This window comes from Trachinotus anak, unplaced genomic scaffold (genome assembly GCF_046630095.1).
Source record: "Trachinotus anak isolate AG129_WGS33_773 ecotype Australia unplaced genomic scaffold, CSIRO_AGI_Tana_v1 ptg000008l, whole genome shotgun sequence".
NCBI classification, from domain to species: domain Eukaryota; kingdom Metazoa; phylum Chordata; class Actinopteri; order Carangiformes; family Carangidae; genus Trachinotus; species Trachinotus anak.
In genome coordinates this window covers 28,675,005-28,689,706 of record NW_027273859.1, presented here as the reverse complement: position 1 = coordinate 28,689,706, position 14,702 = coordinate 28,675,005, and the positions used below count along the sequence as shown (strand labels likewise).

At 40.9% G+C, this 14,702-nt stretch overlaps 2 protein-coding genes across 6 annotated transcripts in view; both read right to left on the bottom strand.

Moving 5' to 3' along the window:
* Positions 1–7,885, bottom strand: part of cep120 (centrosomal protein 120) — a 28,027-nt gene extending 20,142 nt beyond the window's left edge. For 3 of the 5 annotated variants that reach the window (XR_011691722.1, XR_011691723.1, XM_071483990.1), the window contains exons 1-6: positions 7,487–7,884; positions 2,789–2,945; positions 2,553–2,667; positions 2,284–2,428; positions 712–860; positions 44–241 (exon numbers count right to left, since the gene is read on the bottom strand). Coding sequence is in view for 3 of the 5 variants with exons in the window: in XM_071483990.1 (XP_071340091.1) it covers positions 44–241; positions 712–860; positions 2,284–2,428; positions 2,553–2,667; positions 2,789–2,945; positions 7,487–7,535 (813 nt within the window). In the remaining 2 variants the exon portion in view is untranslated. Of the gene's footprint in view, positions 1–43; positions 242–711; positions 861–2,283; positions 2,429–2,552; positions 2,668–2,788; positions 2,946–7,486 lie in introns of all 5 variants that reach the window. The other 2 variants (XM_071483991.1, XM_071483992.1) reach the window with 1 other exon arrangement.
* Positions 7,886–8,416: 531 nt separating this feature from the next.
* znf608 (zinc finger protein 608) overlaps positions 8,417–14,702 on the bottom strand; it is a 49,771-nt gene continuing 43,485 nt past the window's right edge. The window contains exon 9 of the mRNA XM_071483989.1: positions 8,417–13,367. Coding sequence (XP_071340090.1) covers positions 13,348–13,367 — 20 coding nt within the window. The 3' untranslated portion in view covers positions 8,417–13,347. The remainder of the gene's footprint in view (positions 13,368–14,702) is intronic.

The following is a 14,702-nucleotide window of genomic DNA, read 5'->3' as shown; positions in this document are numbered from 1 at the left end:
GTAACGTGCAGTAAAGAGCTTTCAGCCAGACTCCGGCTCTCACCTGTAAGCTGGGCTGCTGAGACAGGAAGGTCTGGAGGACCTGTTTGCTGCTGCGGATGCGCACAGAGGCGCGCTCCGGCTCAAAGTCGGGCCTCAGCAGATTGTGGAAAGGCTCACTGGTGATGTCGTTGCCCAGTAAAGAGTAGTAGAAGAAGAACTCTGAGCCCTCTGCCGACAGCTTCATGGTGCTCGGGATCAACTGTGACAACGACACAAAATTCATATTACACACTAAATATTCAAGAATTTGCTTTACATTCATATTTTAATGAAAGTTTAATATAAAATCTCTGGAGAGAAGCTGATGATTTTAAACTTTCTCAGCTGCATATACAACAGCGAGGCTGCGTTTATGACTGAGCTTTAGACTTTATACTTGATTGGTCAGGTAGTTATAGTCTTTAAAATGTCTACATATCACAGCTGTCCATCACCGTTTCTCTGTGATGAAAACAAAAATTATTATTTGTCTGATGAAAAGTCAGTAACATCCAAATTATCCCTTTTACAGAGACGTGTCAGACAAACACAGAGACACGTTTGAGAAGCTGTGTGTGTGTCGACGTCAGAGTGAAAGAGTGAAATATGTGAGTCTGTCCTCAGAGGCTGGAAAGTTCTGGATCTGAAGAGGTCAGAGGTCAGAGGCCAGGAGCAGAGCACTGCACTTACCTGCTCTAGTTTAGTAGCGAAGGCCACAGTGACGGACAGGACGAACATGTCAGTGCAGTGATCGGCAGGTCCCACCTGATGGTAACCCAGGTCTGGGACCAGTACGGCCTCCAGCTCGTCTGGCAGCAGCTCAGTCACTGTTGGAGAACCTGAGGCAGAGGAGCAGAGAAATACAACATCAAAGTATGTTAAATTTCTTATTTAAGATCATTCAGCTCAACTATTTCACCCAGATTCACTAATTCATTGAGCAGTTCTACCTATTCAGTGAATCTGACTCTGAGAACAGATCAGTTCACTCAGGCTAGAAACCTGCTCACAGCACAGGGAGGAAAATTAACAAGGTTTTTACTCTGCTCTCACACACACACACACACACACACACACACACACACACACACACACACACACACACACACACACAGGACAGGATGTTAACACAGGTCACATGCTGCTGGTTAATTAATGCACCTGTCACTTGACTGTGGAGGCGGCAGCAGCATCTGGAGCTCTCCTCTAACACAACCACTTCATCACCAACTGTCTCTGTGCTGATGATTTGACATGATCCTGATCCTCTGCAAAATATTCTTTATTTTGTTTTACATGTTAAAATGAGTCGAACAGTGTGATGCAGAGTCGGTGCTGCAGACAGAGGAGCGCTCTGTCCCTGTAGCTCTGTACAGGTGGATCTGTCAGGTTCCTATTATCAGGCATAGTTATTAACTTCCATCTTTCTTTGGGTCAGCTGGTCGTCAGTGGACTCAGAGTCCCAAGTGTGTTCAGGGTTTCTGTGCAGCAGTGTTAAGGTTGACTGTGTGGACCTACTGAGAGATTTAGAATCTCTCACCAAATCAGAGAGAGGCTGCGTCCACAATGATACGTTTAGTTTTAAAACACTTAAATCAGTTTCGCTACATTTAAATCTGGTGTTCATTCAAGTTTTCAATCCCCTGAAACTGAGACTTTCAGAATCACTGCTGGACACGTTGTAGTTATTGTGTTGTAGTCTGAACCAGCAGAAACAGAAACCAACAGACACCTGCTTCACCTCCCGACTGGGTTTTATCAGCCACAACTACCAGACTGTGGTGAACACAACATGGAAGAGAAACCACAGGTAACACCGTCCATTTGTTCATTTAGCACCTTAAAGAGCTGCACAAAGAGACAAATCATTGTCTGGAGAGGAAAATAAATCCTCTTCAACAGAGTCAGTGGAGATTCAAAGCAGGAGATTTCACAGGTGAGCAGACGTGAGGAGAGCTCCAGAGTCAGGTTCAAAGGTACAAAGTGATGAGTGAATGTTAGAAAGCAGCAGTCAGTCTGCAGTCACAGCACTGACAGCTTACCAGAGAGACACCGTGGACAGGCTGCCGAAACAAGAGGAGTCAGCAAAGTGTTAGTTTCAGTCTGTTCCCAGGTCTGAACTGGAACAGCCACAGCTACAGATTTATAATAACTTTACACACACACACACACACACACACACACACACACACACACGAGATGAGACAAACATTGACTGATGTGAGAACAGATGAAGGAACAAGCACTGATGAAGCAGCTGACCTTGTCGGGGCGGGGCCTTCCTGGCTTTGAACCTATCAGGAGAGGGGTCGGAGGGCTTGGTGTCATTCTCCAGCAGCACGCCGAGGAGGAGGGCGGGTCTCTGTTTGGTGTATTTACTGCTCAGCAGAGGATACCAGCGAGGCTCCTGGCAGAGACACAGAAAACTAACTCATCACTTCAACTCTCACAGCACACTTCATCATAACAGAAGGGAAACCTGTCACTGTATCTGGACCAGCCAGACCCAGACAGAGGGAGGAGACATTCACCTGTTTGACCTCCTGCACCGAGCGCAGGTCGAGGACGATGTAGCCCACGCTCTCTCTCTTCCTGCTGACAGAGTCGACGGTGAAGCACTGGAGCTTGATGGGAGTTCTCTGCAGTCTGGGGGACAGAGGCATCACGGTGCATCAGTACTGCGGAGCTCAGCTAATGAGTCTCGGCTGTTTGTAACGTCGTCACTGTGAAAACTCAAACTGCAGTGACACTGTAAGAAGCTGCAGACCTGTGCTGGTGCAGCGTCCTGCGGTCCAGCTCCCAGGCCAGCTCGGTGTTGAACTGAGGCTGCTCTCTGTGCTCCACTGGGTCTGTAGACAGCTGCTCTCCGTCGAAGCTCGCCTGGACCTCCAGACTGAGCCGGGGACTCTTCGGGAAGTGACGACCTGGGAAAAGAGAGGCGGCTTCACTCTGTAGAACATGTCTCCTGTTCATCAGTCACAGTCTCAGTATGAGTTTGTTTGTCCAGCACCTTGACAGGTAGCAAATCATTTGGAGTCATATTTATTATTAACTAGATAATCACTCAACATGTGGTCGGTCTAAGAATGGCTTTAATTTGTAAGTAGCTTTAAAGGCAAAATAAAATCCACCCTTAATATAACTTTGGTAAATGACCTGACGTCATTTCAAGTCCAACTTCTCTCATTATCACAGGAAAGTAACTGATCTATTTTAACATACACAACAAAGCAAAGATAGACTACATTGAAAATACAGACAACTCAATGCAATTAAAGTGATTACACCTGTGACTTTTAATTAAGGTCGTAAAAGAACCTGTGAACACCACAGCTTTCTCAGGTTTGTTCCGAGTTGTGTTTAATGCGACACGACACGTGATGAGGAGCAATAAGGAGCCAGATTGTGAGACTTTGTGAAGCAGGAGAGGGAACAACAGCATCAGTGCTGTAGCGATCATGAGCTGAAACACAGCTGGAAGAACCGTAACGCCAATAACAGAAGTCACAAAAATTATGCCACTGTTCACTATTTACACCAACTTCTGAACCTGTGCAATAATTATCTGTGCAAAGATGACTCAGTCTTAACAAACATGACAATGATCCCAAACACACTGCAAAAAAATCACACTAGAGTTTGTGAAAGAAAAATGAAGTGAAACCTGTCACCTGGTCAAGTCTGTCCAATACATTTAAATACAATAGAAAACATTTAGAGTTGTTTAAGGGTCACTGACATGACGTGCATATTTTTGTGTCCCAGTGCATTACTTTCCTTTAAAATAATTTTAATTAACTCATGACATGCATCATTTTATTCTATAAAACAGCTGTAGTTTGACCATGTTTTCAGTACATTATAATAATGTATATATTTTATATTTTGGCCTCTCAAACCACCAAAATGTCTGGTGGCGCAACCGTCCGAGTTAATGAACAGCCTGAGAAAAGTATTAAATATGATATTATAATAATAATAAATTCAAAATAAATACTGTGGCATGATTTCATGTTTGAGACCTTTCAAATAAACTAAATTCACATATATTAATAGTTTTAAAGGTGTTGAGATAATTCAAAAACTTTTGTCCGGGAATTTGTGTATTGTCAAATGTCAGGGTGGTGCAACTGTATACATGCATCTTTTATTCTGAAGTGAACAGTGACAACATCAAACAGGATATTCCATCAGCCAGAGGACCCCAGGTGATCTTTATTGATGAGTGAAAAGGTTTGTAGAGCTCTCTCAAATATTGATAAAAATAGCTACTTTCAACTCATAGTTGGGCTGGTACACTTTTCATGTCAGGTTGTACAACTAAGGTAAAACTAGGAAAATGTTATTTTATTATAAAACTCTTCATTTTATTAAAAAACTATATGTATGAACTTGCTAACAAAGGTTAAAGGTTAAACAGGTGTCTAAGGAGAAGCCTGTTTAATTGAAATTAGCTGCAAAAGTCAGGTGACACAACTGAATCGTCAGGTGGTGCGACCAGGTAAAATATTTATTTAAACCAATGAATGATAGGTTAAAGTGAGCAAATGGTTGAAGACTGTGAGGTATATACCTATTGTATAAAATAGATTCATTTGTATATTTATACACAAGTTTTAAAATGTAAAATTGGATATTAGGAATATCAAATACCTGGCCACTGAAATGCAAGAATCTTAAATTATAGTTAACAAAGAACTCAACCACAAAATAACAATGTGTTAGCCACTGTAGACACACTCAGGTATACCTGCCAAAAGTTTCACTTACAATAAATAGAAGGAAAGGATATCATTTTGGTTGCGCCACCTGACATTTTTCAGGTGGTGAAGTTAAAAATACAGTCAGAAAATGAATTTAAAACTTTGAAATGTTGTAACACAAATAAGGTTTCTAAGCTTTATTTGTCAATGACCCTAAAGTAGAAGGTAGAAAGTGCAGAAGCTGAACATCTCTCCACATCTGTCAGACTCTTATCATCCGTGTAACAACATAAACTGGACTTTGCTGCAGTTTATTCTTAATTCAACTTTCATTTAAACTATATTTCACCTCAATCTTCTTGGGCTTCGACTAAAAACAAACTAAACTGTACTAAATGTAGTTTGTCCACATGTGGTTTCTAATCAGTGTTGTGCTGCAGCTCTGGACGTCAACGGATCAATGACCTCATGATGGATTTAACTGACATCACCAGCTGATGACACCGGTGAACCTGACGCTAAACATGTCAAAAACATGTCAAAAACATGTCAGTAAACATGTCAGTAAACATGTCAAAAACATGTCAAAAACATGTCAGTAAACATGTCAAAAACATGTCAAAAACATGTCAGTAAACATGTCAAAAACATGTCAGTAAACATGTCAAAAACATGTCAAAAACATGTCAGTAAACATGTCAAAAACATGTCAGTAAACATGTCAAAAACATGTCAAAAACATGTCAAAAACATGTCAAAAACATGTCAGTAAACATGTCGGTAAACATGTCGGTAAACATGTCAGTGAACATGTCAGTAAACATGTCGGTAAACATCGGTGAACATGTCAGTAAACATGTCAAAAACATGTCAGTAAACATGTCAGTAAACATGTCAAAAACATGTCAAAAACATGTCAGTAAACATGTCAGTAAACATGTCAGTGAACATGTCAGTGAACATGTCAGTAAACATGTCAAAAACATGTCAAAAACATGTCAGTAAACATGTCAGTAAACATGTCAAAAACATGTCAAAAACATGTCAGTAAACATGTCGGTAAACATGTCGGTAAACATGTCGGTGAACATGTCAGTAAACATGTCAGTAAACATGTCAGTAAACATGTCGGTGAACATGTCGGTAAACATGTCGGTGAACATGTCGGTAAACATGTCAGTAAACATCGGTGAACATGTCAAACACATGTCGGTAAACATGTCGGTGAACATGTCGGTGAAAATGTCGGTGAACATGTCGGTAAACATGTCGGTGAACATGTCGGTGAACATGTCGGTAAACATGTCAGTAAACATGTCGGTAAACATGTCGGTAAACATGTCGGTGAACATGTCAGTAAACATGTCAGTAAACATGTCGGTAAACATGTCGGTGAACATGTCGGTGAACATGTCGGTGAACATGTCAGTAAACATGTCAGTAAACATGTCAGTGAACATGTCGGTGAACATGTCGGTAAACATGTCAGTAAACATGTCAGTAAACATGTCGGTGAACATGTCGGTGAACATGTCGGTAAACATGTCAAAAACATGTCGGTGAACATGTCGGTAAACATGTCGGTGAACATGTCGGTAAACATGTCGGTAAACATGTCAGTAAACATGTCGGTAAACATGTCAGTAAACATGTCGGTGAACATGTCAGTGAACATGTCAGTGAACATGTCAGTGAACATGTCGGTGAACATGTCAAAAACATGTCGGTGAACATGTCGGTGAACATGTCGGTAAACATGTCAGTAAACATGTCGGTGAACATGTCAGTAAACATGTCGGTGAACATGTCAGTGAACATGTCAGTAAACATGTCAAAAACATGTCGGTAAACATGTCAGTAAACATGTCGGTGAACATGTCAGTAAACATGTCGGTGAACATGTCAGTGAACATGTCAGTAAACATCGGTGAACATGTCGGTGAACATGTCAGTAAACATGTCGGTAAACATCGGTGAACATGTCAGTAAACATGTCGGTGAACATGTCAGTAAACATGTCAGTAAACATGTCAGTAAACATGTCGGTGAACATGTCAGTGAACATGTCAGTAAACATGTCGGTGAACATGTCAGTAAACATGTCGGTGAACATGTCAGTGAACATGTCGGTGAACATGTCAGTAAACATGTCGGTGAACATGTCAGTGAACATGTCAGTAAACATGTCAAAAACATGTCGGTAAACATGTCAGTAAACATGTCGGTGAACATGTCAGTAAACATGTCGGTGAACATGTCAGTGAACATGTCAGTAAACATCGGTGAACATGTCGGTGAACATGTCGGTGAACATGTCAGTAAACATGTCAGTAAACATCGGTGAACATGTCGGTGAACATGTCAGTAAACATGTCGGTAAACATCGGTGAACATGTCGGTGAACATGTCAGTAAACATGTCGGTAAACACGTCAGTAAACATGTCGGTGAACATGTCAGTGAACATGTCAGTAAACATCGGTGAACATGTCGGTGAACATGTCAGTAAACATGTCGGTAAACACGTCAGTAAACATGTCGGTGAACATGTCAGTGAACATGTCGGTGAACATGTCAGTAAACATGTCGGTGAACATGTCAGTAAACATGTCGGTGAACATGTCAGTAAACATGTCGGTAAACATGTCAGTAAACATGTCGGTAAACATGTCAGTAAACATGTCGGTGAACATGTCAGTAAACATGTGTGAAGTAAGACTGTAGCTGTTTCGGAGGCGACCTGTTCGCTGTTGTGCTTCTTACCTTCCAGAATGGACACAACGATAAGAAGTTGGTCTGTTTTCGCAGCCATGTTAACATTTGTAAACTCCGGCGGGAAACTTTCCGACAGTTTATTCACAATATTTAAAGTTCAAATCTTCCGTTAAGTCCGAACCGAGCAGGAAACAGAAGCCAGACGCAGCTGAGACCGACCGTTGCTTTGTTGTCAAGCTTTGGCGCCACCCATTTTGTTTTAAAACCGGAAGTGATGATGACGACGGTTAAATGTCCGGCGCCCCCGCTGGTCGGAGGCGGAACTGCAGGTCCAACATCAACATCAACATCAACATCAACATCAACATCAACCATCATTTCTGCTATTATTCGATAAATTAGAGCTAAAAATATGACCATACCTTTTATTTTATTTTAGTTACCGCGTATAATTTATTTTTATTTTATTATTTTTATTATTTTTAATTGTATTTTGGTTCTTACTCATTTATTTTCTATTTGTGCATTTACTGCAGTAGTTGAAAATATTTTTTTAATGTGCAAAAATGGTTTTGCACTGCTGTGGTTAATCTGAATCTTTTTTAGAGGCTAATGAAACTACAGTATGCAGTATAAAAATATACAGTGAGAAAAAAAAATCAATAACCAACAAAAAAGCAGGAAAAAATAAACAATTATTCGTTTTTTTCCTACTGTTTATAATCTTGGTTCTGACCCACAGGGAAGCACTGGTACTGCAACGCATGAAGAACCAATGCTGTTGTCCTGTGTTCTCATTGTGAGAAAAAAATCCTGTTGTATTATAGATGTTTTATAGGTTTAAAGTTATAAAAGTATCATATAGATAATAAGGTCAACAAAAATTCAATACTGTTACATACACAGCAACTCCTTAATGAAATATGAGAATTTAAAATTGTGTTGGTTAATATACTTAAGAAGAAAAACAGACAAATATATATATAAACATCCTTTAATCATGATTGCCAAACATATGAATTAAGGCATATACAGTATAAAAAAGCAACAGCAGGTTTCATGTTTATACGATTTCAGTGTGTTATTAAATGGATACACCAGGTGGATGAACTGAACATACCAAGCAGCCTTTATAAGACAACACTGTGTCTCCCAAAAGTTGACAGCATTTTGTAAACAGAGTTCATAGCACTATATTCAAGTAATAGAATGATCACTGATACTATGCAGGTAAGGTGTTGTGTAAGTGAGGCAGAGCTGCTGATAGACAAAGGTTTTATCACGAGCCGTGTTGGCACCACAGTGATTGTAGAAAATTCAATCTATCATTATGCTGCGTTTACAAAATGTGGACTTTACTATAAACACAGTTTTCCAACGTGTACTTCAATCCCACACGATGTGAACGCAGCATCAGGGTCACAGTTTCAATGCAACATCTGGTGGCCATACTGGATTGTACTGTGCATTCAGTGTCACATAACTGACTACTGTATCTGGTCAGCTCACTATGTCCTCTTCTTTTTGACACATCTAATTAATGCAATAGCTAATGTAGCTAGCAGCTGCTAGTGTGGGCACGTTAACAATAAGATCAGTGTTTGCTGAATGATTCTGCTAACTCGCTAGGTATCAGCTGTTCTCACAAAAATTAGGGCTGTTCCGACACCATTTTCTCAGGTTAAACCGTTTGTAAAACATGAACAAATACATGAATGCTATAGAATCTTTCTTTCGTTATTATACTTTATATTATTATAGCATTTCTAATACTAGTTTCGCTATCAGAAAAACACTAACAAAAATACTGCAGACAGCTCTGTTGATGAAACTTGACAGTAAATCACTTCATTGTGTGGCAGTGTATGAATATGAACACGACATGTTTGTATGAGAAAAAAACGACGTCACGGCCTGAAGACGACCTTCAGAGCTGCACTGGGCGAAGTGGATGAAACCGGAAAGAAATCATTCACGTCACCACCTGATGCAGGACATGTCACATGTCCCGTGATGATGCACATCATACGTCACCAGTGTGTGGTGCTCTATGCTCATGCTGTATTTGAGCCACAGCAAGCTCATATCTGGTGTCTTAGCCGGCTGCCTATGACTGTTGACCACCAGCAAGCATTGACGAACTGGACGTTGGTGAATGAAGAAAAACTTTACAGAAGTTCGGTAAGATACTGCATTTTGTTTTCGGCCTCGATTATATCATTGTATCTGTGCAAACACTGCCAAATTCATTTTCTGACTTTTTTTTTGTTCCTGTGTCCGGCCACAAATCACATCAGCACATGTACAGCAGCTTCAAACTTCACAGTCACATGACTCTACCAGTGTCTCTCGTCCAGGTTAGATGGTACAAGTGATGAGCTCAGTTTTCACCACAAGATCTGTAGCCTGGAAAATCACCCAGTGTTCTGTGGTGAGTGGTTCAGATGCTAAGGACGACTAGCAGCACCAGATTTTGGAGACGAGAATGTGGTTTGTGGCTCAGAGTGGTTGTGGTCAACTGGTGAACTGATGTTGACGACGCTGGGTTGTGTATCCTAGCTCTCGAGATGTGGCAGTGGTATGGCACCCAGGGTAAAACCTGACCTGTGCTGTCTATCAGAGGCTCTGCAGTGAGCTAGTTAGCTTGTAGGAGGCATGGGAGCAGAGGCGGGGCAAAGGATTATGGGACTCAAGACGAGGATGGATCCCCGCTGAGGTCACCGCAGGTAAAAATGTGGGCATTTTACTCCGAGGACAATTCCAGTGTGACCAGTTTGAATTCCAGCATCACCATGTTGTTTTGTATTTTCTATACTCAGCTGGTTTAATGGTATTTTCTATTGTTCTGTTATCTTGTTATTCATTAGCCATTGCACGCTGTAGGAAGTATGTGGATGCTCCATCATTGAGAAGGTGGATGAACATGAACATCATAAAAGATAAAAGATAATGTAGGACTTCGCTGAAAGGAACTTGTTAACAATTACAGGGAAATAATTTTTTTATTTTTATTCTATCTGATAATTGCCAAGTTGTGAGTGTATAATGGTTGTGAGAGTATGTGTAATGTAGGTATTTCAGATTCCAAATTGTTGTATTGTTACTGTGTTGCATTTAATTTTATTATTTTATTTTCTATATTAAAATTTGTTTTAATGGTTTTTTAATGTCATCTTAATGTTCTATTTTAATGTTTTTCATGCCCCTGTAAAGCACTTTGAACCGCCTTGTGTCTGATGGGGGCTGTATAAATAAACTTAGCTTGCATTGCAACCTTTACGGGATGTGATTAGAAAATGATAAAAAGATATTGGGGGGAAAAAATAAAATAAAATACACACTTATGACCTGATTGCAGTCAAGGAGAGAGCATTAATTTGGAGTTGTTACCCTACACTTGAAACTAAACTGAATTTAGCATGTTCAAGATTCTTCTGCAAGCAAATGCTTTACTACACAGTTTCTAAAAATAAGACACAAATCCCAATAAAACAGGTGAACTCTGTGAATTAAATTAAATCCTATGGTCAGTGTGAACATTTTGACAAATTCATCTGACGAACAATAAAGCTTCTTTTTGATAATAAAGTCACTGTTGTACCTGAGCAAACAAACCTTTAGTCTTGAGAGCCCTGGGCTGTAGAGGTGCGTGGATGTAACGAAGACGTTGGAAAACTCAGGTAACACTGGAACTGTCCTTCAGAGGTTCTGTCACTAAACGTGTAACATGTTCAAACAGAATCACTCATCACTCGCGTTCATTCACTTTGCCCGAGTTTGTGCCTTTGATTTTATATTTGAGACCGAGGTTGACAAGGTCGCTCTGGAGCTTTTAATTATGACCTTCCTCAGCATTGTTCAACCTGGTGTTATGGATTTGTAGATGTTTGTTTTTTCTGAGCACTATAAGGGGGTGTGATTAGTTTCCATGACAACTGGCAGACTTCACCTGCTGATAATAATCATTTGGTACAATCGAAAGCTGTAGAGCCGCAACTCAGTGGACCTTGATTATTACAGAAAATAAGTTCTGTGACAGACAACAGTTTCTGATCCTGACAGGTTTAGTTCAGCAGGATCATCTTCACTAATGACTCCACTTTATGATGTTTGAAGCTTAAATACAATCAGCAGCAGTAAAAAGCTCATGTTAGGCTCTAAACCAACAACATCACGGTCACATGACTTCACCGTCACCACCACTAACCTTCAGCCTGTAGTTTGATTCAGCTCTGAGCTCTTCTACAGAAGCCTTTCCTCTGACAGAGTTAGTGACAGTTTGTAGAAACACAGCGAGGCTGTAAAGGTGGACTGGTGAGGAGGTCGGTTTTCATGCTGGACTGATGACGTTTAAAGTCCCCGACAACCTCTGTCGTCTCATTTAGACTCGTTAGCAACCGGCCTTCTTTTTAACAGACGGAGAAGCTTCAAGAATCAGGACTGAGGGATTTTATGTTGTAGAATAAAACATGAAAATATCTATCAGACCTGATTTCAGTCTTCAACCAAAAACACATTCAAACGAACCCAGAGACTCCAGGAAGAGGTAACAGGAAGTGCTAAAATGCCAACTAACCTCCAGGTTTTAGGACTGTGCAGCACTCTATGTACACCAAATTTGATTTGAGATTCGTCACTGTCGAACTAAACAAAGACATAAACGAGGAATGAGATCTTTGTTTGGATCAAAGGATGGAGATACGCTGCAAGGACAGAGTCAAAATAGCAGAGGGATGGGAATCTGGACGACCTTTTCTTAACCGGCTGCCACCTCGATCAGACTCTGGATAAGCAGCAGAAAGGGGATGTATGGACGGATGGATCAGTCAAAACTCCAATTCACTGTAGACCAGAGTCGACATTGGTTCATTCCCACTGGTAGAACCAATGTGATGGACTGACCGTATCACACCTAGAGCCTTATGTGGCTAGAAAGTCTCAAATATAAAAACACTGATTACTTAAGAGGCACAAACTGGAGCTTACATTTATGTTTTCTCTCACGTCATAAACGCAGCACCAGAGTTAACGTCGGTACGACCTCCAGGACAAACCGCTGCAGACGAACTGCACTCGGCTAGTAAAGACATGGTGGTTCTGTTCGTGCTGGTTCTCCCTGCTCTGCCTGCTGCTCCCCTGCATGGCTGATGGAGATCAACATAGAGTACGATAAAGCATGTTAGTGCTCTGCCATGAATCTGTACAGAATATATACACCACTGGGTTCCTACATGGCACTGGGCAGGTCGATGTGAAGGTTTACTCTCACATAAAGACAATACAATCAACATGGTTACGCTCAAGTACAGGTTAGTAATACAAATGTAGCGTCAGCACTATGGAAGGAGGAGGACCACTTCAATAATCATAATGAGAATAATAAGGATAATAATAGACTTTTTAGCTTCCTAATGCTGTTTCCCAATAGAAGTTTTAAAAAAAATGATCAACACTATTGGGGTAAAGTAAGTCATCATCAGTACATTCAGTCATATCATCGTCATCATAATACACTACGATAAATGTGCGTCTTATAAAGTTGAGCACCACAGCCGCGGTCGGGCTGAGTGCACCGAGCTCTGGGTTGTTTTGTTTCGAACGCGCCGCCTGCTTCTGTCAAAACTCTGCAAAACTGAAAGCTTCAAAAGTCAGTGATTCTGGATTTGTACAGGTAGTTCTTCCTTCAAAAAGGTCCTGGTCCTGGCTCCCATTCACTCGTCTGTCCCTCTGCCGGCCCATCCGCTCCTGGATGATGTGTTATAAAACAGGTGGTTGCCATTAGTAAGAAATGAAAGAGGTTTTTTTTGTTTTTTGTTCTCTGCCTCTCAGCGAGGCGAAGCTTATTCAACACCATGGAATTGATGTCTGATAAATCTGCCGTTCCTCATGTGAGACGTGGTCACATGGTCCTACTTCTTCCCTTCGCCCTCTGTGGAGACAAGAGGAACAATGTTCAGACAGAACACTGAGCAAATTCATGACACAGTCCACATTTACAGTCACTCAAATGGAGCGAGAGGGGCGGCTGTGGCTCAGGAGGCAGCCTGGGTCGTCCTGATCAAAGCCTCAGTACTTCGGTCTACAGTCTCAACGTGTCCTTGGGAAAGACACTGAACCCCAGATTGCTCCTGAGGGTCAGACCAGTACTTTGCGTGGTAGCTCGCAGTCATCAGTGTGTGAATGAGTAAACAAGAGGCAAATTGAGATCCTTGGGATAAAAGCACAATATAAATGCAGCCATTTCCTATTCACCAGCCATTTATCCAGTTGAAAGAAGAAGTGCTTACAGCTCTAGACGCCACAAATTGTTGACAATGTTTCAGGCAAAGCAAAGCTTTCAAGTAAGTCTGAATCCAACTGCAACAATATCTGCATAACTTTGACACAAAAATGGGGAAGACATTGTTCGTTGTGATGGATTCTCTCAAGCAAGTCCCTGAAAGTGAACTATCACAGCAAATCAAATCTAATGACTTTCTGGAAGGCAGGTAAGACTGTCTTGCAGAAAACAAGCCCTGAGGTCTGTCGACGCAGGTTATTACAACCCTTATATATTTTATTGTTAGACGACCTTTGGCGGCCGTAGTTATCATGAGGACGTCAGGTGACGTATAAAGAGCTAATCCACTGTTTGTTTCCTGCATGAAACCGATTGTTTTGTTACTTTTTAAATCTACAACTGTTCGACAACCTTAACTGCAGGTTTATTATCGTTACCATGACGACAAAGGTAAAGTACGCCTGCCGCTGGTACACTCCTATAGTTTGTATTCCAAGGTCATAATAGTTGACTGACCATCACCATAGGAACAGTGGTTACTCAACCTTCAAACCAAGATGTTTTAAACAGTGCACGTGCACCATAGTTGTGCTCCGGTACTTTAACAAATAGCACAACACCTCTGGAGATCACATTAATCATCTTGTCATGTTAAGATATCAAATGGTGCTCATCATAAAAATTTCATTATAACATTAACACACATTATCAACAGCTCATAAAATTGTCCAAACCAGCGTCACCTCTCTCAACCTTAAGATAAAGACAAAACACCAGAAAATGCCTGGATAAAATATAAACTACCTCTATGACCACCACTGTTATTTCAAGATAATGAGAAAATTAATTTTGTAACGTAACCAAACAGTTTGATATCTCTGGATAAGGAGATAATGAATTCCTGATCTTCAGATATCAGGCCTGAAAAGTTGCGTTTACTTCCGTACATAACTCCTGGGTTTCTTCTTCATTCCTCTGCTTTCA